Source organism: Protomyctophum bolini (assembly GCF_963924005.1).
Source record: "Protomyctophum bolini genome assembly, chromosome: 19".
Lineage (NCBI taxonomy): Eukaryota > Metazoa > Chordata > Actinopteri > Myctophiformes > Myctophidae > Protomyctophum > Protomyctophum bolini.
The window spans coordinates 10152246-10177144 of record NC_137880.1 but is presented as its reverse complement, the minus strand read 5'-3'; the positions used below and the strand labels follow the sequence as shown (position 1 = coordinate 10177144).

The 24899-nt window shown below is 45.0% G+C and overlaps 1 protein-coding gene across 6 annotated transcripts in view; it reads right to left on the bottom strand.

The window, feature by feature from the left end:
* The window catches only part of utrn (utrophin), a 254571-nt gene that overhangs the window by 153934 nt on the left and 75738 nt on the right, over positions 1–24899 (bottom strand). For 4 of the 6 annotated variants that reach the window (XM_080791556.1, XM_080791561.1, XM_080791557.1 and 1 more), the window contains 19 exons: positions 23611–23739; positions 22336–22506; positions 21609–21725; positions 21022–21177; positions 19702–19839; positions 18778–18894; positions 17196–17477; positions 16142–16314; positions 13224–13374; positions 10974–11149; positions 10002–10137; positions 9379–9522; positions 7806–7958; positions 7562–7663; positions 5634–5748; positions 5284–5522; positions 3864–3981; positions 3526–3731; positions 520–674 (listed from right to left, as the gene is read on the bottom strand). In XM_080791556.1, coding sequence (XP_080647682.1) covers positions 520–674; positions 3526–3731; positions 3864–3981; positions 5284–5522; positions 5634–5748; positions 7562–7663; positions 7806–7958; positions 9379–9522; positions 10002–10137; positions 10974–11149; positions 13224–13374; positions 16142–16314; positions 17196–17477; positions 18778–18894; positions 19702–19839; positions 21022–21177; positions 21609–21725; positions 22336–22506; positions 23611–23739 — 2978 coding nt within the window. Of the gene's footprint in view, positions 1–519; positions 675–3525; positions 3732–3863; positions 3982–5283; positions 5523–5633; positions 5749–7561; positions 7664–7805; positions 7959–9378; positions 9523–10001; positions 10138–10973; positions 11150–13223; positions 13375–16141; positions 16315–17195; positions 17481–18777; positions 18895–19507; positions 19529–19701; positions 19840–21021; positions 21178–21608; positions 21726–22335; positions 22507–23610; positions 23740–24899 lie in introns of those variants that run through there. The other 2 variants (XM_080791555.1, XM_080791559.1) reach the window with 2 other exon arrangements.

Sequence of the window (24899 nt, the reverse complement as noted above, 5' to 3'; positions counted from 1 at the left end):
ATGTGCAAATGTATAACATATATTCTTTCACTGCGAACATTTTTAATTCAAATCTTTGCTTCTGGGGGAGTCCCTGGAAGAACATATTTTCAGATGGGCGGGGGTCGGCGGCCAAATACAGATAATCTTCGGGGTCCTTGACATGAAATAGTTTGAGAACCACTGACATAGAAACATGAATTAGGGATTTTATTTTATCTGCTTCAGGTCTAAATGGGTTAAACCCATTAAGACCTGAGACCACCAGATTCTACAAATCTCTAAATCATGACAGTTTTCTAAAAAAACTTTATATTTCAATCTTTATATATCAGTGGTAAAAGTATTGGAAATGCTCAAGTAAAGTACAAAAGTACAGTACACCACTGGTAATTAATATTGAATGGTGAGTGAGTGAGTGAGTGAGTGAGTGAGTGAGTGAGTGGGTGAGTGAGTGAGTGAGTGAGTGGGTGGGTGGGTGAGTGTGTGAGTGGGTGAGTGGGTGAGTGTGTGAGTGGGTGGGTGAGTGGGTGTGTCTACCTGTTGTTGAGGGTGTTCCAGGCGGCGTTGTGTTTGTCGGTGACCTCCTTGATTCTCCGGGTGTCGTCCGCGGCGTACTCTCGCAGCAGGTGATTGGACAGCTCGTTAAAGGCGGCCACCGAGGCTTGGCCTTGGGCCAGGTCTTGGACGAAGGCCTGGGGGAACCAAGCGGTCACATCACGACACGAACACCCATGAGCCCAGAGGGCTGCGCAGCTAAAAGGCTGTCCTTGGACGGAGCGTTGCTTGTGACAGCAGCATTTTCATTTTAGTTTAGTCGCAGTCTTTTTAATGAAACTTAATGTTGTTTCAGTCGGATTTTAGTCCTCTGAAATGTCTTAGTTTTAGTCGACTAAATATCATGTGATTTTGTCGATTTTCAACCATTGTCCTTATCAAGTCCCATTACTTATTCAGCATTTGAGCCACAGGCCACCATTTGATGACATTTAGCCTTTGCAGACCTAAAAACGAAAGCATAGTTGTTGTTATTGTTAGATGAGATTTTGAGAAGTAAAAATATTGGAAATTGGAAATACTCAAGTAAAGTACAAATAACTCAAAAGTGTACTTCAGTACAGTACTTAGTAAATGTAGTAAGAGTAAAATGTACTTGGTTACATTCCACTGCTGTAGATGGCAAGGGGGAAACTCCTAGTCTAGTAACTGTCGTCTGTTGAGCACAGTTTCCCCCTAGTGCTCGGGTGGCTGTACTGCAGACTGGCTGCTTGGAGGAAGCGGAATGAGTTGTCCGACAACTCACAGACTCAAGTCAGCATTACAATTAACGTGATGGATGACGTGGGTGTACCAGGGCACATTAAGGTCTTAACCCATTTAGACCTGAGGACGTATCCGTGTCACCTTATAGCTTTCAACCACTAACCATTATTTTAATTTTTAGCAGATCTAGATAGCAGATCTACAAGTGTGTCGCACGACACTCGGTGCCGCGCTACGAGCTTGTAGATCTGATATTTTTTGGGAAAACTCGTCAAAATGTGGCGCAAATCTTAAATATTTGCTTCTGGGGGGGTGGGTCCCTGGAACAATCTATTTTCAGATGGGGGGGGGGGTCCGCGGCCAAATACAGATTAATTCAAAATGTTTGAGCTCCACTGAAAACCCTCAGGACTTGGAAGACATTCTGTAGAATCTGGTCCTCAGGTCAATGTGGGTTAATGTTCCGTATTACGGACCAAATGATTGATTCACTCGTGTCCACCTCATGGAGATTACAAGTGGATAAATTGCCCGTTCCATAGAGTAGGATCATTGGGCCAGATCGAGTTATCTTTGTCCATTACGAGCACAGGGAGTGCGTTACCCTTGACTCCAGAGTGCATTTTTCTAAGGACAGTACCACGATAGGGCTCAGAGAGTCAGATGGGTCAGAGTCCAGGTTAAGAAGAGCAAACTGGCCATCATGCGAACTAGCCGCAATTTGCAACACTTTATTTTTTTATATAAATGGGTTGAATCTAGAGAAAACCAGCCATCGACACCAGCCATTCATCCAAACAGAAAAGTCTGCCCTTTCAATCTGCACATGTTTGATAAAAATCCACCGTAGACGTCGTTATGAGCTATTTTGCAGGTGATCATTTCATTTAAGTGTTGGAGTTTGGAAGCACAGGAAGACATTGATGAAAATGAGTGCTTCCAAAATCCAACAATTTCTTGACAGAAATAGAAAATAGGGGCGGAGTTTTATGAAACAAACCATTTGCAGGTTGAAAGAGGATAATTCAAGCTTTCTTCATAAACAGCTGCAATGTTCGTGAGTTTAACGTTGTGTAATACAAGCAGACCTGACTTTTCTGTTTGGATGTATGGGCTGTCGATGGCTGCTCTAACTCAACCATTATAAAAATAAAAATAAATCTAGTACTGCAATTTGCATGTCAACAATGCTAAATTCTGCCCAACCTTGTTGTCAGTGAGTTGTTTTAAATTCCCCTGAACTTGTTGTCAGTGAGTAGTTTTAAATTCCCCTCACCTTGTTGTCAGTGAGTCATTTTAAATTCCCCTCACCTTGTTGTTAGTGAGTAGTTTTAAATTCCCCTCACCTTGTTGTCAGTGAGTAGTTTTAAATTCCCCTCACCTTGTTGTCAGTGAGTCATTTTAAATTCCCCTCACCTTGTTGTTAGTGAGTAGTTTTAAATTCCCCTCACCTTGTTGTCAGTGAGTAGTTTTAAATTCCCCTCACCTTGTTGTTAGTGAGTAGTTTTAAATTCCCCTCACCTTGTTGTCAGTGAGTAGTTTTAAATGCCCCTCACCTTGTTGTCAGTGAGTAGTTTTAAATGCCGCTCACCTTGTCAGTGAGTAGTTTTAAATTCCACTCACCTTGTTGTCAGTGAGTAGTTTTAAATTCCCCTCACCTTGTTGTCAGTGAGTAGTTTTAAATTCCCCTCACCTTGCTGTCAGTGAGTAGTTTTAAATGCCGCTCACCTTGTCAGTGAGTAGTTTTAAATTCCTCTCACCTTGTTGTCAGTGAGTAGTTTTAAATTCCCCTCACCTTGTTGTCAGTGAGTAGTTTTAAATGCCGCTCACCTTGTCAGTGAGTAGTTTTAAATTCCACTCACCTTGTTGTCAGTGAGTAGTTTTAAATTCCCCTCACCTTGTTGTCAGTGAGTAGTTTTAAATTCCCCTCACCTTGTTGTCAGTGAGTAGTTTTAAATTCCCCTCACCTTGTTGTCAGTGAGTAGTTTTAAATTCCCCACACCTTGTTGTCAGTGAGTCGTTTTAAATTCCCCTCACCTTGTTGTCAGTGAGTAGTTTTAAATTCCCCTCACCTTGTTGTCAGTGAGTAGTTTTAAATTCCCCTCACCTTGTTGTCAGTGAGTAGTTTTAAATTCCCCACACCTTGTTGTCAGTGAGTCGTTTTAAATTCCCCTCACCTTGTTGTCAGTGAGTAGTTTTAAATTCCCCTCACCTTGTTGTCAGTGAGTAGTTTTAAATTCCCCCACACCTTGTTGTCAGTGAGTAGTTTTAAATTCCCCTCACCTTGTTGTCGGTGAGTTGTTTTGTCAGTGGGTCTCTGGACTGCTGCAACAGGTTCTGGAAAAGCCTCTCGTTCTGCCCAATCAGGGCCATCGTCTCCTGCCGCTGCTCCTCCCACTGGTTGCTGTGGCCAATCATGTAGTCCAGTTGCCTGAGGCGTGCCTCGACGCCATGCTGCGTGCTATCCCATTGGCTGCGAACCTTCTCCACTGGACAGAGATACAAAAGAGACATTTAGTCATTTGCTTTGCTTGTAGTTAGCCAGTGTATACAGATATGCATATTCAAATAAGCTAAACATATAGATGATTTCAATGTAAAAGGTGTTGCTGTGGACGTACGTTTCTCTGTGATGGACGTGCGGATGTCCAGGTCAGACGTCTTGTTTTTGATGTTCTGGGCCAGCGTGAAAATGTCCTCGAGCTGGGGGTGGCGCTGCTCAAGGTCAATCTTGGTCACCTGCCAGGACAAAACACACGCACACACACGCACGCACGCAAACGCACACACATTGAGATGAACTGTATTATCCCTGCAGGGAAATTGATACGTCAAAGCAGCATAATGTGAAATAAACAAATACACAGTAATCAAACAGACAGACAAACACACCTCAGACACACATGGACATAATCACAACAACACCAGGACCATAAGCATCGGGGGTCCATGTACTCACACATTAAGTATGCCCACCCCCCACAATACACTTGTGTCCTCTTATCAAAAACATAAGTGCATAAAAACTACAAAAAAAACCTGTGTAAACTTCACAACTGGAAGTGGACTACATAGAAAAAATATCACGCGTTGGAAAACAACCGCTCCACAATATGGTAACTTCTTCCGGCGCGTGACACCCAGGCACAACTGCGTTATCACTTATTATAGGCCAGTGGTTTTCAACCCTTTTCATATCAAGGCCCATTATTAATCCGGCCTTTGAGCCCACGGACCACCATGTGATGACAATAATTAGCCTCTCTCAGACACAAAACTTTGCATATTTATCGTTGGATAAGATTTGGTAGAGTTGGTACCATTATAGGAGAGGTAACAAGGCAAACTTCAATCCAAATAATAATTCGTCCAACTCTTGAGAGCGTAACATTTACACTCTCAAGAGTTAAACCCATTCTGGTGTTGGCATTATGTCATGCTTTAGCTATTGCAAAATATCAGATCTACAAGCTCATAGCACGCCACCGAGTGGCGCGCTACGAGCTTGTAGGTCTGATATTTTGGAAATATCGTGAAAATGAGTCACAAAACTTTGAATATATATCCTTTCAGAGCAAAGGTTTTTTTTTATTTCGACGTCAGGCCTAAATGGGTTAACCCATTCTGAACGGGAACCCCTTTTGGTGTTAGCAGTAGCACTATGTTATGCTTTAGCTATTGAAAAATAGCAGATCTACAAGCTCATAGCGCGCCACCGAGTGGCGCGCTACGAGCATGTAGGTCTGCTATTTTTGAAAAATCGAAGAGCGACTGACATAGAAGACATTTTTTGAATCTGATCTCAGGTCAGAATGGAAAACTGTCAGGATGTAGAAGACATTTTTAGAATCTGATCTCAGGTCAGAATGGGTTAAAGATCTATCTCCATTTGGTTACCAACTCTCCATCGTTTAGCTGGGGGGGGGGACCACCTGGAACAACCCCTCAAGGGCCGCTGGTTGAAAACCACTGACTCATAACAACTGACTCATAACAACCGCCCTCCTCCCTCCGTCCGTCCGTCCGTCCATCCATGCCCACCTGCAGACGGCCCACGGTGGTCCGGATCTCGTCCGCGTCGCCCACCGTCACGATGTTGGACTTGAGCATCTGGGCGATGAGCAGCAGCCAGTTGGCCAGCTCCGTGGCCGTCTCGTTGAGGTCGGTGGGCGCCACCGTGTCCGGGGTGTGGGGCGCCTGGTGGTGGTGGTGGCGGCGGTCCTCGCTGCTGCCGCTGCTCACCAGGCTGGCCATCTGGACCGCCGAGGGAACCGAAGACACTGGGGGATTTAAGTGATATATTGGATATCGAGATGCATGTGAATGGAATTACATGGGGGGGAAAAAAGGACATCTTCAAGTAGACACTAGAATAACCGAGAGGACTTTACCGAGTTGCTGATGCTGGACAACTTGCTGCGTCCACGGAGACACAGGTTGATGGAGAGAATCCCTCAACCGGTTGTCCAGAGCCTTCCAGTCGGCTGCCAACTGCTCCACCTTACTCTACACATGACAATACAAGTACACACAGTCAATCCACCTTACTCTACACATAACAATACAAGTAGACACACAGTCAATCCACCTTACTCTACACATAACAATACCAGTAGACACAGTCAATCCACCTTACTCTACACATAACAATACAAATAGACACAGTCAATCCACCTTACTCTACACATGACAATACCAGTAGACACACAGTCAATCCACCTTACTCTACACATGACAATACAAGTAGACACAGTCAATCCACCTTACTCTACACATAACAATACAAGTAGACACAGTCAATCCACCTTACTCTACACATAACAATACAAGTAGACACACAGTCGTAGACACAGTCAATCCACCTTACTCTACACATGACAATGCAAGTAGACACACAGTCAATCCACCTTACTCTACACATGACAATACAAGTAGACACAGTCAATCCACCTTACTCTACACATGACAATACAAGTAGACACACAGTCAATCCACCTTACTCTACACATGACAATACAAGTAGACACACAGTCAATCCACCTTACTCTACACATGACAATACAAGTAGACACACAGTCAATCCACCTTACTCTACACATAACAATACAAGTAGACACACAGTCAATCCACCTTACTCTACACATGACAATACAAGTAGACACACAGTCAATCCACCTTACTCTACACATGACAATACAAGTAGACACAGTCAATCCACCTTACGCTACACATGACAATACAAGTAGACACACAGTCAATCCACCTTACTCTACACATGACAATACAAGTAGACACACAGTCAATCCACCTTACTCTACACATGACAATACAAGTAGACACACAGTCAATCCACCTTACTCTACACATGACAATACAAGTACACAGTCAATCCACCTTACTCTACACATGACAATACAAGTAGACACACAGTCAATCCACCTTACTCTACACATGACAATACAAGTAGACACAGTCAATCCACCTTACTCTACACATGACAATACCAGTAGACACACAGTCAATCCACCTTACTCTACACATAACAATACAAGTAGACACAGTCAATCCACCTTACTCTACACATGACAATACAAGTAGACACAGTCAATCCACCTTACTCTACACATAACAATGCAAGTAGAGACACAGTCAATCCACCTTACTCTACAAATAATACCAGTAGACACACAGTCAATCCAGCTTACTCTACACATAATACAAGTAGACACAGTCAATCCACCTTACTCTACACATACAGTAATACCAGTAGACACAGTCAATCCACCTTACTCTACACATACAGTAATACCAGTAGACACAGTCAATCCATTTGACTACCGCTAACACATACGTTCAGACATCACATCAAACCTCTGAACACAAAGCAAAAGTCGCACTCTTGTGAAGCGAGAGGCGCCTGGTAATTTATAATTTGTTTTGGATGTGCTACATTTCTAGATTTTTTTTTGAGGCACCTGATAAGTGCTCTAAAGAAACATTACCAGGCAAAAAAACATGATGAAATTCCGAAAGCCAGACCGTCCAATGATAAAATACAACTATTTCTGAGATGCACGTGATTATCCCATTTTGGACGGGAACCCCTTTTGGTGTCAGCAGTATGTTATGCTTTAGCTATTGAAAAATAGTAGATCTACAAGCTCATGGCGCGCCACCGAGTGGCGCGCTACGAGCTTGTAGGTCTGCCATTTTTTGAAAAATCAAAGAACGACTGACATAGCTTTTTCAGAAAACTGTCAGGATGTAGAAGACATTTTTTGAATCTGGTCAAAAAAGGGTTATATATCAACGGGTGGACCTTTTCCTCCGGCATCAGCTGCTGTCTCCTCTGCAGGTCTATGGACCGAGCCAGCAGGTCTTCCAACTCTCTCTTCCTCTCCTTCATGGAGGCCTCTAGAACCTACAACACACATGGTGCAGAGAACAGTGGGTTACTGATATCAGGCACCAAAGGGTACGGACTGTGCGACAGCAAAGTGTGCATATCCGTCAGTCCATTTGCATTGTGCTCTTTTACGAGACGCGAGAGAGACTCTCTCTACCTGTGCCTGGGCGTGGCTCAGGCCTCTGGCCGTCAGTGTCTGGTGTGTGACCAGGACCCAGTCGCTAAGTCTGTTCATCCTGTCCTCAAACTGGCTGTGGCTCTGCAGGTTAGCCTCCACCTCGCCCACCTTCTCCAACAGCTCGCGGTTCACCTGTACGAGGGAGAGGGGTGCAGTGTTGATTTCAACAGCTAATTTTGATTTAGTCTTTTGACCAAAAGAAAAAAGCATTTAGCTTGAGTCTTATTTTAGTCATCTGAAAAGGTGACTAAAGTCATCTAAATCTACGGTTGATTTAGTCGACTAAAATGTATTTCGGAGGGCCTTGATGATGTCGTAATGGCGGATTTTACACTTGGTTGCATGCTGAAAATAGCCGATCTACAAAATCACAATGTGTGCAAGATGTGAGCTTAACGGAAATGTCAATATAATTACTCTTAGTCATCATACAGCACCGAAGTCTGCTGATCGGTAGAGGGCGCTTTTTATTATTTTGTTTACTTTTTATTAGCATTGTATTCCCCATAGTGGGATTTTAGATCGCCTCATATAAGGTGTTTGAAAAATAAACAAATCTGAGAGACTGAGAAAAAACGCTGCTGAATTAGTTAAATTTTCGCTAGACTATCAAATATGACGGTCGTAAACGATACAGACACCTCCCCGACAATATCGCTGAGACAGTTTGTTTTGGACCACATTTATTATATGAGACGATTTTAAGATGACCCCGTGTTATTCTCCATAGAGAAAAATGTCCATGAACCAGGGGATGAGCGAGTGACGTCAGGACTTCGGCGCTCAGTCTATAGCTTCGATTTTATTCAGTTCTCATTTAGTTTTCGTCCAAGAGAAGAGAAAAAAAGGTAGTCGACGAAAATGTTTGGCCATAGTTTTAGTCGACGAAGTGAACACTGGAGGGGTGGGGCAGGGTGAAAGCATATCGCCGTGGGTAGGGTGGTGGTGATGGTTGTGGGTGCAGTGGGGTTCGAGGTACACCAGGAATAGGCTGCATGTTTTTGTACATAAAATATTGCAGCAATTATTGGTGACTCTACAGTAAAGATTGCCTGCTGTTGACGTATGCTTTTTTTTAATAGCCCTCTATTGTCTGCGATATATATATATATACATTTTAGATCGCTTTATATGAATCTGAAACAGCACCGCTAAAAAATAGCCCTTTTAGCCGGTCGCTAGGCAACGCCTTGCTCACCCCTGGACGCATGGAACGTGCTCGAGCATGCGTAGACTACTGTTATAATTACGATATTCTCAGGCTCTTTTCTCAAAAACTACGTGGGGCTGATCAGACATCAGAGGTTCGGATCAGATTTCAGATTTCTCCCGGCATTGTGAATGAAATGTTAACATTTCTGGAGAAAGATGGCGAACGTGAGTCAATGGTATTCACCCTTTTCTTCTCCTCTCATTTGCAGAGACGGGGAAACGGAAGTGATCTCCCCAATTGCGGCCCGCGTAAGCCAACAACAATAAAGCTAAAAAAATACAAATATTTCGTTTTACTTTGAACGCATTGAATTCCAGTGCCACTCTCTCTCTCTCTCACCTTGCACCAGTTGAGGTTGATGGTTCGGAGCTTGGCCACATGCTGCTCTCTCTCCTGGGAGCTGACGCTGGCCAGGATCTGTGGGCCGTGCTGGTTCAGCCAACCCAGACGCTCGTTCTGAGCGTCCACCTCCAGCGCCAGCGCCTGTCGGAGAGACGGAAGCCTTTGACCTTACCAGGAATCACTCAATATGTTGTTAACTAATGCCAGTGACACGGGGACAGAGCGAGAAAATAATGCGTGTGTGTGTGTGTGTGTGTGTGTGTGTGTGTGAGAGAGAGAGAGAGAGAGAGAGATGGCAAAGTCTGAATTTTAACTTTTGTAAATGGGTTGAAATCCATATGCAACATACACAGTCTGTTTCAAATCCCAATGCTGTACCCACTGCACAAGACTGGGCCTAGAGAAATTGGAAAACTCACTTAGATGCTGGCACCAAGTTGTGCAGTAAAATAAGAAAAAAAAAACCCCAAAAAACTGAAAATGCAATCTAAGCTGACTGTTCTGACCCGCTTCTTCAGCAGCAGAAATAGAAACTGCCTTTTCCACCCCGTGAAACTTCAGTTGAGTCAAAACGAGGGAGGGTGGAGGAGGAGGCGCAGCAGCCACTCGTCTCGCCATACCTTGAGTTCCTTGAGGTTCTTGTCAGTGGCGGTGACAGGGAGGCAGCTGACAGCACTCTCTGCCTGCTCCAGCCACACAAATAACTCCCCGCTTCTCCGAACCACGTCTGACAGAGCTGGATCACCTCCAGCAAGCCTAAACACACACACACACACACACACACACACACACACACACACACACACACACACACACAGGTAAGAAAGGAAGCAGAGAGGGTAATGGATTTCGGATACAAACAGACACAGCACACACATAGACAAAGGCAACAGAATGTACAGTAAATGCATTCTGAATCAAGACAGCATGTCACACACACACATACACACACACACACACAAACACACGCACACGCATCTCCATTTGCCCAAAATGTCACAGGGTCTCACATTTACATTTATATTACAGCCGTAATGCTGATCGAGCATGCTGATAACATTCACCTGCCGAATGCTGATACAGAAAGTTAGGAGCTAATATTACTTTTGGTTAACTTGCCTGCACCACTGTTGGAAAGGGAGAGCTCTACCCTCTACACAAAGCCATGCTATAAAGTCAAGATGATCTATGGCCCATATAATACTCAAGGGAATGATTCATTACCCGTTGGTTCCCAAAACTTCTTAGCCCGTGACCCAAAAGAGAAACTGTACGTCTCCCCCCAGGACCCAGACTAGTGGAAAGAATAGATCTACAAGCTCACTAAACGTTCTAATTCATGGATTTTCTTAGATTTCTTCATGAAATTACATCAAAAATGTAATTGATTGATTTTTCTTTTTTTGAATGTATCAATGTGTAGGCCTATTGAAACAATAATAAATAAAAACATGTAGGAAACCAAAAAAATACCAGTGTTTGGAAAATCGCATCTTTGTCACTATTTGACATCTGAATCCTAAGCTCCTTAACGCTTCAGTGAGGTCATGTCCCGTGTGTGTGTGTGTGTGTGTTGCCATGGATACACATACCTGCGCTGTCTGTCAAGGACTTGCCGGTTGATGGCCCTCCAGCGCTGGCCCAGGGTCGCCAGCTTCTCCTCCAGCAGAGGTCCGTCGGGGGCCGACAGCTGTCCGATTATCTGCTCCCCGGTGCGGTTCAGCACCGACAGGACGGCCTGGTGGTGGACCAGGCCTTCCTCCAGCTCCTGAAGTAGGCAAGTGTAAGAGAGGGAGAGGGAGAGGGAGAGGGAGAGGGAGAGAGAGAGGGAGAGGGAGAGAGAGAGAGAGCGAGAGGGAAGAAGGATGGATCAATACAAGCACACGAACCCCTTCACTCGGGCCCAAATCCCCCGGCTCGAGTTTGTCTTTCCAGGGGACAAATATTCGATTGACACGCGGCATGTGTGATTTGTGGCAAATGGGGATTTATGCTGCAGAGTCTCCACTTCCACCGAGAGAGATTTAACAGAACCCATAAAGTAGGATAAGAGTGAGCTTAAAGTCAGCCTGGGGAGTGAGTCAGCTAATTGATCTCTCACTTGATCTTGCATCGCACGTCTCTGTGCTTCTTAAAAAAGCCTGATATACTATTGTCATGTGCTTTTCCCGTTTTATATGACATGTCTAATGTTTTAAAATTGAAATAGATCTGCATATTCAACATTGACGAGGCACAGCGCTGAGCGCACTGATATAACAGACAGCAGCGCAAATTGTTTACAGGTTTATCGAGATGAAAGTCCTTACTCCCCAGTCCCCACACAGTGACAGCACGCACAGACAGACAGACAGACAGACTGAATATTCTGTAGGGCAGGCTATAATACACTGCAGTGTTTTTATGTGTTTTCTTGAGCAATTGCCAATTGATTAATGTACTCGTCCCTCATTTAGAACAGGGCTTCAGTCTCCTCATTCGACCACGTCTATCCACGGTAACGGGACATCTTTGCGCTGCGTAAAATATGCCTTCTCCGTCTCCAACGGTGTTCAGCTCCTCACCGGCCACATTGTTTGCTTCATTTCCTTTATTTACTGCGGATTGCATTCACACCTGCACCGAATCGTAATCAAGTGCGATTGGAAGCCCCGTTTTTGCGGTACTTTGATACGCATTAGGATTCGAATGAGCCTTCACACCTGCCAAACGAAGTGCACTTTCTGAATATGCGCAGTAGGATTCGTTTTAATCGCAGCAAAGCTCTCTGGTGTGAATGTGACCTTAGTTGTGCATTGAAAATAGTTAACTCTACAAGCTCAGTTACAGATCTAGAAGCTGGGGCGGCGGTGGATCAGGGGTAGAGTGGCCGGATGGTAACCGCAAGGTTACCAGTTCAAACTCGGGCTCCACCAGAGTTAATAGTGTCGAAGTGTCCTTGAGCAAGACACTGAACGCCTAATTGCGCCTGATGTGCAGGTTGGTGCCTTGCATGGTTTCCGCCGCCATCGGTGTATGAATGAATGTGTGTGTGAATGGGTGAATGTAATGCACAATCTATGTAAAGCGCCTTGGATGAAGGCGCTATATAAATGCACCATTTATATAGCTGACCTTGTAGATCCGCTATCTTCGGTGCGTGACACCGGTGTGCAGTATAAATTCGGCTTAATAAAGAGTTAGTGGAAGGCCCTGTCTTCCACTAACTCTTGGCTCTGGAAGTCGGGTGCATGACGATGACAAAAATGGTGGAGAGGCAATCCAGGTATGTCAGACCCCTCAAAGAACTCACTCCTCTATGGGCAGGAGGCAATTAGTAATAATGAAGCCAAGCCAATTAAGAAAATGTGTTCTCTCCGTTGCCATCTCGCACACGACTCTCGTTTTCACTTCTGTACTTTTGCCAGCACTATATAATTACTGCACTGGACAATTAAAATACCGTAGATGTGATGTGTCGGTTGATTAGGTACAGTGCAATGATCATTGGTATGCATATTTAAAGTATCTCAATCAAACTCTCCCAGCTGTTACAGTCAGTGACTAATGAAAACATATTGCTGCTGCGTATTCATTGGCTAGGATTCATTTAGCTTTCGGTAAGTAAACATTCAGTATGGCTCCTATATGTTAACACATCAGTCATGGTTGGTTTACATTTACCTTACATTTCCAAATACTAGCACTACCGCAAATACCCGGCCACGACCCAATACCCACCGGGCGTCTGACACCAAGTTACGTATTAAACGCCTCTTCCGAATAAATGCCCCTGCTCCGTTTAAACGCAGGGGTTATTACACACAGAGAGAGAGAGAGCAGTGTCCTGTGACCGTCCTGACCTCCTGGTGTCTCCTGGCGGTGTCCAGGTGCAGCTGTCCGTCGGGTCCGCTGCTCTCAGCCAGCAGCGTCTCCGTGTCCGCCAGCCACTGGCCCAGGTCATTCATGTCACAGTGCAACTGCCTCCACTCCTCTAAGGCACGGTCAAACCTCCTACAGGGCAGACAGACAGACAGACAGACAGACAGTCACACACCATATTAGAATCGAACACGATAACAGTGATAGCAATTGACAAAACAGTTCCCGGTTATATTTACCGGCCTGCCTGGCCAGACCATCTGCACTGCAGGATAACATTTCCCTACTGTCACTCCACATTTCATATCTCCACATTTCTCTCCACTGTCACGTTCAAATAAAAAGGCTTAAAAATTCCCTGTACCCCCCCGAAAATAAAATACATTTCGGTCACGACAGGGCTATTTCCTCATGGACAGGATCCAATCTGATCTAAGAAGGAAACAGATTTGGAAATTGGACAAGCTGCTTCAACAATATATTCTGTTGGATCTTCTTGTGCGCGTGTTATTTTTGTATACAATTATTCATCTGTATATAATTTAGAGAAGCCAATATTTTCCACCCCTTTCTTTTCTCCCCAATGTAGTTATGCCAATTAATTCCTTGCACTGCTTGCCACTGCTGTTGTACCCTATGGGCACACCTGCCAGTAAGAAGCCCAAACTGGGACTCAACATTCCCAAATTTCAACCTCCCCGCCTCCCTCCACTGAACACAGGCCAATGGGCTATATGCACACACTTCCTTCACAGGTGTTACCGCTGATACTAATGAAGGCTCTGTTCCATTCCTGGTCAAACAGAGTCACGGTGATGCTATTGTGCATGTTAGCTCACTGGAAACACTCACCAGTGGGTCTCAAAGTGTCATTGATTGTGTTCCAAATGGCCCCATACGGGTGTGTACAGTAACTCTGAGAGTGGACAAATGGAACCAAATGGACCCGTACACTCTCAGAGTTATGTTTAAAAGTTTAATTTTGAAATTAAAAAGTCTGAGAACCACTGTACACTAAATGGAACAGAGCCTTAATTAATTAGTATCATCGGTATAACACCTGTCAAGGAAGTAGGGAAGCGGGCCGTTATTCCCGGATGCGCGTGGATTCGAACCCCTGAACTCCACTGTGGTGGACAGACACTTTACTGCTGTACCACCCGAGGGCACATTCATTTCTTTTTGTAATAATATGTAAATAAATCGACATGAAAAGGACTTTGTCCACAATTTGGGCATTTACCAGACGCAGCGATAAAACAGCCTATTTTTATATTTTGTTATGCAATGGTGCAGGTGCAAAAATATTGAATATGGCTGATCTGCAAGGTCACAACACACCACATTACTTCTTTTTGTATCGTTTCACCTGTATGCTCCATTATTTAGATTGTTTTACCAACGTCGAAGGACTCCGTGATTGCAAAAGGCACAGATCCATAAATGTCCCGTCTTCACTATGTGCCTGTAGTTCATCCCATTGTGTGCTCCCACCCCGTGCTCAACGAATTGTTGTTTACGCCCAATAAATTGTGCGTCTAGCAATCAAGGTCACTGGTGAGCCTGTGTGAGAGAGTGTTGATGTGTAGAGTGAGTGAGTTACTGAGTGAGTGAGTGAGTCTGCAAATGAATGATGGAGTCGGTCAGTGAGTGAATTAATGGAATGACAACAGAGTCTGTGAGGGAGAGGGAGTGTCTATGCACGACAACACATTTGTTTGTGCCTAAGGAACAGTACCGACAATAATCAAGGTCACCACCAGAGTGTGTGTGTGTGTGTGTGTGTGTGTGTGTGTGTGTTCATACTGTGTACGCATGCAGTTGTGTGTGGATGGGCGTGTCTATCTGTTCATCTGTTCTTGCCGCCTGAGTCTAGACTAATCAGACAGTCGACATTCAAAATGGGTCAGGTCACACACACACACGCACACACACACACACACACACACACACAACGATTGATGCATTTGATTCCATATGTCCTTCTCTTCTCGTGATGGAGGCACCTTGTGACAAAGTGATTTGTTAAAACCACTCTATGAATACATTTGTTTTGATTGACTGCTGAAACCTTTTTCAGCATTAACTGAAAATTAGTTTAAAAATGTAGTTCTTTTTTTTTAGCTCATTCATGTTTTTGGTTCGAGTACACACTGCTCTTATAATAAAATAAAACGCACAAAAAAACGGATTTAACCTCAATTCTGGTAAAGCACAATGCTGTGTTTGCGTCTGTGCACCTGTATGATGCAAATGCATAAATAACTGTCTTGCTCTATGCATATGGGCCCCTGTTGGCCCTGGTCTTTTGTTTTTATGTCCACCTGTGTCTGTTGTCTTTCTGTTTGTCATGTAGTTTATTTATCTGGTCACATTATGCTGTTGTCTTTCCGTTTGTCTTGTAGTTTATTTATCTGGTCACATTATGCTGCTGCAACGGCTCAATTTACCTTTGGGGATTCATTAATTAAAGGACAGGGATATCCGTGTCCCTCGTGGCACACCATGTTAATGCGATGCTCAGCCAATCGCGGCGTACTGTACAGTATTTGTTAAAATTATGTTTGTATGTGGACACGCCCACCAGTTCACGAAGTATGCCTGGTTTGCCTGGTGGGTGGTGATGGGTGGTGATCCACCTGGACTGAGGCCGCACCCACAGCTGTTGTTGTATGATAAAGGGGGATGGGTTAGGGGATGGGATGCTACTGTGATGTCACTATATGAGTGTTTTTCATTGGCACGTTTGACTGTCAAGGTTTCAGCCTCCACGACATCATTGAGTGCACATAACAACCACTAACGAAGTACTGTCACCTCAAAAACACATGAAAAACTTGGATAAAATAGAAACATCCCAGCACTCCCGTCTTTAGACAGACATCTCGTCCGGTCTCACCCCTTGCGGTGGCTGTACATGCGGTTGAGCCGGTCCCACTCGGCGTTGAGCTGGGTGAGGGCGTCTCCGATCTGGGCCACTTCGCCGGGCGAGGCGCCCTGGATGGCGTCGGGCTGGCGCTCGTGGATCGATGCCACATGGTCGCCTAGGCGGTCGAGGCTCTCCTTGATATTCTAAAAAAGAAAAAGCATAAAGATATTATATCGGGTTCATCGTCAAGATCAGGCACGTCTTGAGACCCGAGTTGTCCTAGCTTTTAACCACTTTAACCATTATTTTAGCTGTTGAAAGATAGCAGATCTACAAGCTCATATCTGCGCTACGAGCTTGTAGATCTTCTATTTTTATTTAAATCGTGACAATGTGAGCAAATCTTTGAATATATATTCTTTCCCAGTGAACGCTTTTGACTTTTAAGGTGAATTGAACATGGTGGACCCTATTGTAAGTGTAATGCTTTATGGTGTCGTCCACAGTTTGTATTGAGTTGTGCTTGAAATGTACTGTAATTCTCCAATCTTTTAATAAATTCTTCAATCAATCAATCAAACTCCAATCTTTGCTTCTGGGCGGTCCCTGAAACAATTTTGAGATGGGGCGTCCGGGCGGCCAATAACATATAATCCTGGGGGTCCTTGACATGAAATAGTTTGAGAACCACTGACATAGAAACATAGGCTTTTTTCCGAAAACTGTCAGGATTTAGAAGACATTTGTAGAATCTGGTCTCAGGTCTCAATGGGTTAAAACATTGGGGTCCGGGGACCCCCAGGGGTCATTGAGGGGGTTCCAGGGGGTCCCCAGATAAATGATCTGGAACCAAATGGATTCTGTGGCTCTAACTCTGAGAGTGTAGGTCCACGGTGCAATGTGGGGGTTCTCAAAGTGAGGACCCCCCCACATTGGACCGTGGATTTTCAAAAACACTCGACATTCTTTGAAAATCTTTTACATGTTTTCAGATGGGCAGTCCCACGGGCCAAATACACATTCATTTAGGGGTCCGTGACATGAAAAAGGTTTGAGAACCACTGGGGTTCAAAGCCCTGTATACCTTGAGCGTGTCCTCCTGACAGGAGAAGTCCTCGTAGAGTCCTCCGCTGAGCTCCGAGGAGTTGAGCAGCAGCTCGTTGTCCGCCATGGCCAACAGCACCTTGTTGACGTCCAGCAGGTAGTCCGAGGGACTCCGAGAAGAGCCCGCCGCGTCCAGCACACGCTGCTCCGCCACGCTCTGCTCCGCCACGCTCTGCTCCGCCACGCACTGCTCCACCACGCGCTGCTCCGCCATCACGCGCTGCTCCGCCACGCGCTGCTCCGCCATGCGCTGCTCCATCTGCTGCTGGCAACACAGGACAGACAAATAAGGAAGGATGAGGGATTTATTATTATTATGCATTATCCTAAAAAGTGAGGACGGAAAAGTGAGGATGCCCAAAAGTGATTGGCCCGGGAATGTGGTGATGTATGCTGCTAAGAGCGGTCCCTTCCTTCACACGAGCGTGATTCTTTTTTGAGGGGCGCTCAAGCGAGCCCCTCCTATGTCCAGCTTTGAGGTTTTTGTGCTAGGGATGTCGGTAACGTTTAATTTCCCAGCCGGGTAGCCGATGGCATTATCCTGTAAATTATTTAACGGTTGTTGATTTTTTATATATGCTACCCCAAATGTAATATGCATATAGGCTACATAATTAACGTTGGTAGACGAATGGTATATACATTTATGTATGCTCCTTTTAAAAGACAAACAAAAAAAGCAACATTTAACAATATAAAGAAATTGTTGTAGGCTTAATCGTCAATAAAAAACGCATCACATCTGCATGATGCATGCATCTGCGCGTCTACAGTACAGGGGTCCGCCCGGTCCTAGTCCAAAACATAAATAACTCCTAGTCCAGATCTGAGCAACCTATACCTATAAAGCCACTGGCCGCATGGGCTAAGCCTTATTTTTATTATTAAGGAAGATTAGCATGCATGTCAACGTGTTCCGTTTGTTGACTTTCCGCTGACGAGAAAACCCTCAAACATCGATAGCACATGGCTAACTTGATAGCCGTAAGCCGTGCCAGTGTGGGGAGACGGATAGGAGGAGGAGGAGGAAGCTTGGAAAGTTCTCCCTCCATGCCAATAATGGATTTAATAATGCCAAGTAGGCCTCTGCATTGATACGGTCGACATGTTGTGTTAATCTCGTCTTGCGGTCACTCGCTTTTAGTTCTGACTACCGTTGGCTACCGTTGTAGCCAACTAGCCATTGAAGTACAACAGAGAACTTTGTGCCATTGAGGGGGCAGAAAACGGCGCTTGAGCGCTGTTCATGCAGCCTGGAGTGTGACAAGCTGGAGTTTGCAATACAACGCGGGCCGGGTGGCGCAAATAACAGCAATTTTAGGCATGTGTGCAACATAACTGTTTTAAAGTATTGTACAGTGACAACTACAGTCTCTGTAATGTTTATGTTGTACCATTACTAAAAACTATCTAAAATAAAGGGATTTAAGATCAGAACACGCATTTATTATTATGCAAATTAACCGTAAAGCTGATAAATATACTTGGATATTTCTTAACGGTCGGCTAACCAGCTATCCGGTTACCCGTTGACCCGTGTGTGTGTGTGTGTGCGTACGTACGTGTGTGCGCGTGTCTGTCACCTCAACACACAGCTCGCTTGTTTGTTCTGTGAAGCTGTACGAGGAGGAAGAATCCATTGAGACCTCCATCTGCCTGCTTCGCAGTACCCTCAACTCCTAAGAGAGAGACACACACACACACACACACACACACACACACACACACACACACACACACACACAGTTTGTCGAGGCACAAAAGGAACAGGGAAAAGCTATGCAACGCCAACTAGTCTTTAGGTAAATAGCAGCACGTGCTCACGCAGTGTCAAGCCCTACATTGATAGTCCAGAATTAAGCTTCACTGCACAGAAAAAATCTGAAATGGTAACATTCCACATGTTTTACAAGCTCCAAGGAGTTACTTTATTAACACATGTGATGCTGAGGACGAGTATACTCGAGTATACTCGTCCTAAGGCGTTTTATATCGATATATATAAGATTGCCTCTCTATTTTGCATTTTTGGAATCGCTCCGGTTGCGAGGCATGGTTGCTAGGGCCTCGTCTGCGCGATGCGAGCGGCTCACCCACCCTGTGAGCAGAATAGTGGCTCTGCAGCTGGAGCAGCATGAGTCTCACCCTGTGAGCAGAATAGTGGCTCTGCAGCTGGAGCAGCATGAGCACCCAGCCTCTGAGCAGAATGGTGGCTCTGCAGCCAGAGAAGCATGAGTCTCACCCTGTGAGCAGAATACTATAGCTCTGCAGCCGGAGAAGCATGAGTCTCACCCTGTGAGCAGAATACTGGCTCTGCAGCCAGAGAAGCATGAGTCTCACCCTGTGAGCAGAATACTGGCTCTGCAGCCAGAGAAGCATGAGTCTCACCCTGTGAGCAGAATACTGGCTCTGCAGCCAGAGAAGCATGCAGTCTCACCCTGTGAGCAGAATACTGGCTCTGCAGCCAGAGAAGCATGCAGTCTCACCCTGTGAGCAGAATACTGGCTCTGCAGCCGGAGCAGCAGGAGTGTCAGCTCCTCCCTCTGAGCATCGGAGGACGCCTGCTGTAGCACCTGTTCTCCTCGCCTCAGCAGGTCCTCCACGGCCGCCTTCTCCTCGTCCATCTGGTGACAAAAAAATTAATAAATGCGGGAGGTCAAAGATCGCGTTGTCGGTAGTAGTGCTAAACGTCAGTGCTGGCGGTTACCGTCCCGAGTTTTGAATGGCTCTCTTGCAAACAACGAGGCATTGGCCCGACGGGGGAGGCAGAGGCGAATCGTGTTTGGGGTGGGAGAAGTAAGCAAGTGTTGTCGAACGGCCCAGCGACCTTGACAAGGACCAGTGTGAACCTTGATAACACAGGCTGGGAGTTACACACTGACCAATCAAAGCTCGGCTTATCACACAGCGACAATATTACACGGCTCATATCTCGCCCGAATGAATGCCTCATAAAATGTATGAGGAGATTAAATGTCCCTAGTTGATAAGACACAAAAAGAGAGTAATACTGTAGGCGCTACTTGGACATTTACAAAGGCAATGATGTGGGGTTTTTTTGCTCTATTGTCATGTGCCAAACTAATGAAAAGCATAGGAGGACAATAGAGAAATGTACACAAAATACTACTACGGTATGTTCGAAAACCATAATTATATGAATCATTATAAATCACATGGAAAACTAAATGAGTGGTGGCGGCAGTGGCACAGGGGTAGTGGTCGGTGGAGCAGCCGGATGGAACCGGTTCCCAGTTTGATCCCGGGCTCCCCCAGAGTTAGTGTCGCAGTGTCCTTGAGCAAGACTCTGAACCCCTAATTGCTGGTGCAGGTGGGTGCCTTGTATAGTTTCCTCTGCCGTCGGTGTGTGAATGTAATGCACGATCCATGAAAAGCGCTTTGGATGAAAAGAACTATATAAATGCACCATTTAACCATAGCGTAGCTTATTTTGTATGACAAATCACACCCGTGTGAAGTGAGGGGCATGGCATCGGTTGCAAAGGTAAATTAATCTCGTTCTATCGGGGGCAGCGCTTAACCAGTTAGACTCTGTTCATGTCAATGGTGTTTTTAATGTTTGTTTGAGGAAAAACAAACCTGTATATAGGCTCAAAAATCACACATGCATGAAGTGAGGGGCGCACTTATCATACCTCATAAATCTCATTCTCGCCAATCACAATTTGCGCCCTAACTTTTGTCATCAATGTTGTGTTTGTGTTCACACAACCCCCTCAAAGCTGGACATAGGAGGGGCTAGCGCCCCTCAAAAACAAACGTGGTGTGTGCGTGTGTGTGTGTACCTTGTCATCATCCAGAGCGTGTGCTGGGTCCTGCTGTTGCTGCAGGGCCCGGAGTGCGTCGCGCAGCTCCGTCTGAAATCCCTGCACTTCACTGGGCTCCGGGGCTCCCACGGCGTCGGCCTCGCTCACTACCTCCACCTGCTTCTGAACCACATGCTGAGAAATGGTGGGAGGCGTCACTAAAAGAACCTTCTGAACCGCATGCTGAGAAATGGTGGGAGACGTCACTAAAAGAAAACCTCAGGCAGCTCAGAGAGAACAACGCTGACAGACAACACGCCAACGATGAAAAAAGGTGCGACGAATTAATTAACAATGACACGGAATAAAATGTGCGGTAAGACTTTATAATGAGGTCGGGTCTATAATAATGCGCTATATAGCCACATTTACAATGCACTAGAACAATGATAATGTATTAAAGACAGGCTTTAAAGACCAGCTTTAATTAAGTAAAGTGTTGCAATTATCACTTCACATTGGATTCTCAATCGTTCTTAAAAAGGATTTTTGCAATAAAACTGTTCACAATTGCATTTAGTGACTTCCTGGAATCAGTCAGGTTCCAGTGAAATGCTGTGTACTACCTGTAGAACCATCTCCACTTGTTGATCCATCTCCACATGCTGAACCATCTCCACTGTCTCAACCATGTCTATGTGCTGGTCCACCTCGTCCCCACTAGGTTCCAGACTAGTCAACATCTAGGATGGCAGAAACAGAAGGAGATGAAAAAGAGGTAGCTGGCAAGGGATTTTCTTAGACCCAATTAAAATTAAATTACTACACCTATAGCAATAATTGCCATTGAGTGTGAACTGTAAAAACAGACTTTAAATGTGTAAATACATTATACTTTGACGCCATATTCCTTCTCCCTCTGGATGCATACTGTAGGCAAAGTTTGTGTTGGTGCAGATCGTCGTTGACTTTGACGTGTGTGGTGTGTCGATCTAGACACAGGTGCGTGCGTGGTACCTTGGTGGTCTTTATATGCACACACACGTGCGTGGTACCTTGGTGGTCTGTATATGATCTACACACAGGTGCGTGCGTGGTACCTTGGTGGTCTTTATATGATCTACACACAGGTGCGTGCGTGGTACCTTGGTGGTCTGTATATGATCTACACACAGGTGCGTGCGTGGTACCTTGGTGGTCTTTATATGATCTACACACAGGTGCGTGCGTGGTACCTTGGTGGTCTTTATATGATCTACACACAGGTGCGTGCGTGGTACCTTGGTGGTCTTTATATGATCTACACACAGGTGCGTGCGTGGTACCTTGGTGGTCTTTATATGTGCGTGGTACCTTGGTGGTCTTTATATGCTGGGAGATTTTGTCGAAGTTCCGGTTGAGCTCCGCCAGCTTGGGCTCCACTACGTCTCGGCAGGCGGGCCCTCTGCTGGTCATCAGGATGATAGCCTGGTCTCTGACGCTGTCCACACGCAGACCGATGTCATCCAGCTCCTCCAGAACACGCTACATGCACACACACACACATCAGATTAGGATTTTGTGTCAGACGAATCTGTGATTTGTGAAACGGCATGAAAGTGTCCTAAACAATGAACTAAGATGAACAAGATTCAAGACTTTATTGTCTCTGTTGACCATGTCAACAGAGTTTGTTTCAGTGCACTAAAAACAGACGTACAAAAAGACACATTTTCACATCACATATTCAGACAGTAGAACAATATACAAAAGTACAAACATCATATGAGGGGGACCAATAAATAAGAAGAATGCAAAACGTTACAATTCATGTTGAATAAATAATAATAATAATATGTAGGACTGTGATTTTTAGATGCAATCGTTCTGTTTTTCTAGATCAGGGCTTTAGTTTCACGATATATATCCGAGAGTATTACGGTTTTATGGAAGATACTTCTGAACACGTTTTCTCTTTCTAGTTTGACCACTTCAAATGCTCTTTACTCTTAAAACTACTAATAACTGAAAATAGCCGATCTACAAGCTCACAACACTGGTAGACATACAGTACTGGCTGCTGACTACTGAATTCAGTCTCTGGACTGAATTCAGTAAATCAGTAAACTGGTTACGATAGACTAGCGTCTGTCTGTCTGTCTCCTATTCACTTCCCATGATTTTGGACGGGCACATTCTTCACCTGATCAGATTAGAGAGCACGTGTCGGTACACAATGACTACTACTCTTTACACGCTTTTTGAGCGGTGCAACCACTCCAAGGAACAGCAATGTCCGTAAGTGTTAACCTATGTGTGTGGCTATGTGTGTGGCTATGAGTACCAGTAGGGGAAAAAGTGGCGCTGTTGTGCCAGAAACAGAGAGAGAGAGAGATAGTGTTGCACTGTTGCTAATTACAGAGAGAGAGAGAGAGAGAGAGAGGCAGGGGGAGAGGGGAGTTGCACCACTCAGTTCACACAGGTGTGATTTTAGCAACAGAGCTGGGGGAAAAAATGGCCGTCTCTGCCGTCAAGCAGTAAATCTCAGTCGAATGGAAAAGGGCAGATACTCTTCCTCACGTCTTTCTCCCTCTTTTCAGCTCTTAATCAAGCCATGTCCTAGACTAGTATGCATGTACTATAGAGTACCTTGACCATCCTCTCCCTCTCGGCCGTGGACAGCCTCTCTGCCTCATCCAGGTGGATCTGGGTCTGGTAGAGCCAGGTGCTGATGTGAGCCAGGTTCTCGTCAAAGATCTCCACCTCATTCTGGTGATTCTACACAACAGGAGAAGAGAAGTGGTTAACATCATGGTTTCAATGCTGACCCGACTGTACCATGTTACCGTCTCCTGTTCTGTAAAACATGTTTTATAATAAAGGAACATTTTGTAACATGGGGATTTTTTTTCCTCTTCCCTATACGCGGCTGCTACCTCCCCATAGTTGGCCTCCTGGGGAGGGTGTGTCGACAACCACACGCTGTGAGGAGTTTCACCGGTAAAGCTTAACAGAAGTGTATGCTTTCTCTCTCAGCTCCACTCCCCCGCCACCAACCAGCATGAGTCACTAAATACAGCAACATGGACCAAATTCCCTGCTGGCTTCAGAACCTCAAAACACAGCCATTTGTGCCTATCGGAACGCACAGCGCAGAGGAGTTGAAACCCATAGTCTCCGACACTAGTAATTGTGGTGGCAAAATTCATATACCATCGTGGTACTGAATAATTTAATGTAGCGGCAACATTACATTAAGCCTACTAGTAGATGAAACTTTTAACCCTATGATTACCACCTGTTTTCCATGACAAACTCATTACAGACTGTCAACTCGTGCAAACTGCAAACCTTTTCCAAACGTGCCGACTCTGTGAGGCAACTAAAGAATAGAGCCCATGTAAGGTGTTAGCGTCTCTGTGTACAGTATAAAGATGTGTGTAAGGGGTCTGGGGGACACTCTGGAGGGAGACACTAGTCTCTCTGGTGTGATGACATTGCAGTCCTGCTTCTTCCTGATCCGTTTAATTACTTATAGTAACATCAAAAACGTCCATAACACCCTGTGCCACCCAGATGCCTAAAACATGTCTTAATGTACTAATGAACTAAGACCATACTGTTGTCAGAAGGTGACAGTGTCGATGACCAGTAAGGAGGAGTGAGACAAACTCTGTGTGTCAATAGGTCATTTTGTTTTACTGGTTATGCTCTTTCCTCATAATGAGTTGGCAGCGTGATTTCTGAATATGTGACTACGAAGGCACAAGCGCTACTTTACCATCGGAGGAGGAGATATACTGTATTACATTAAATTAAAATATATCTGAACACTGAAAGAATCCTGCGTTTCCACTGTATTGCACTGGGTTTGAAGACTGTGTCGAGTCAATTGAAAATACCCATCTTCTATTAGTCGATCTGCGAGCTCACAACGT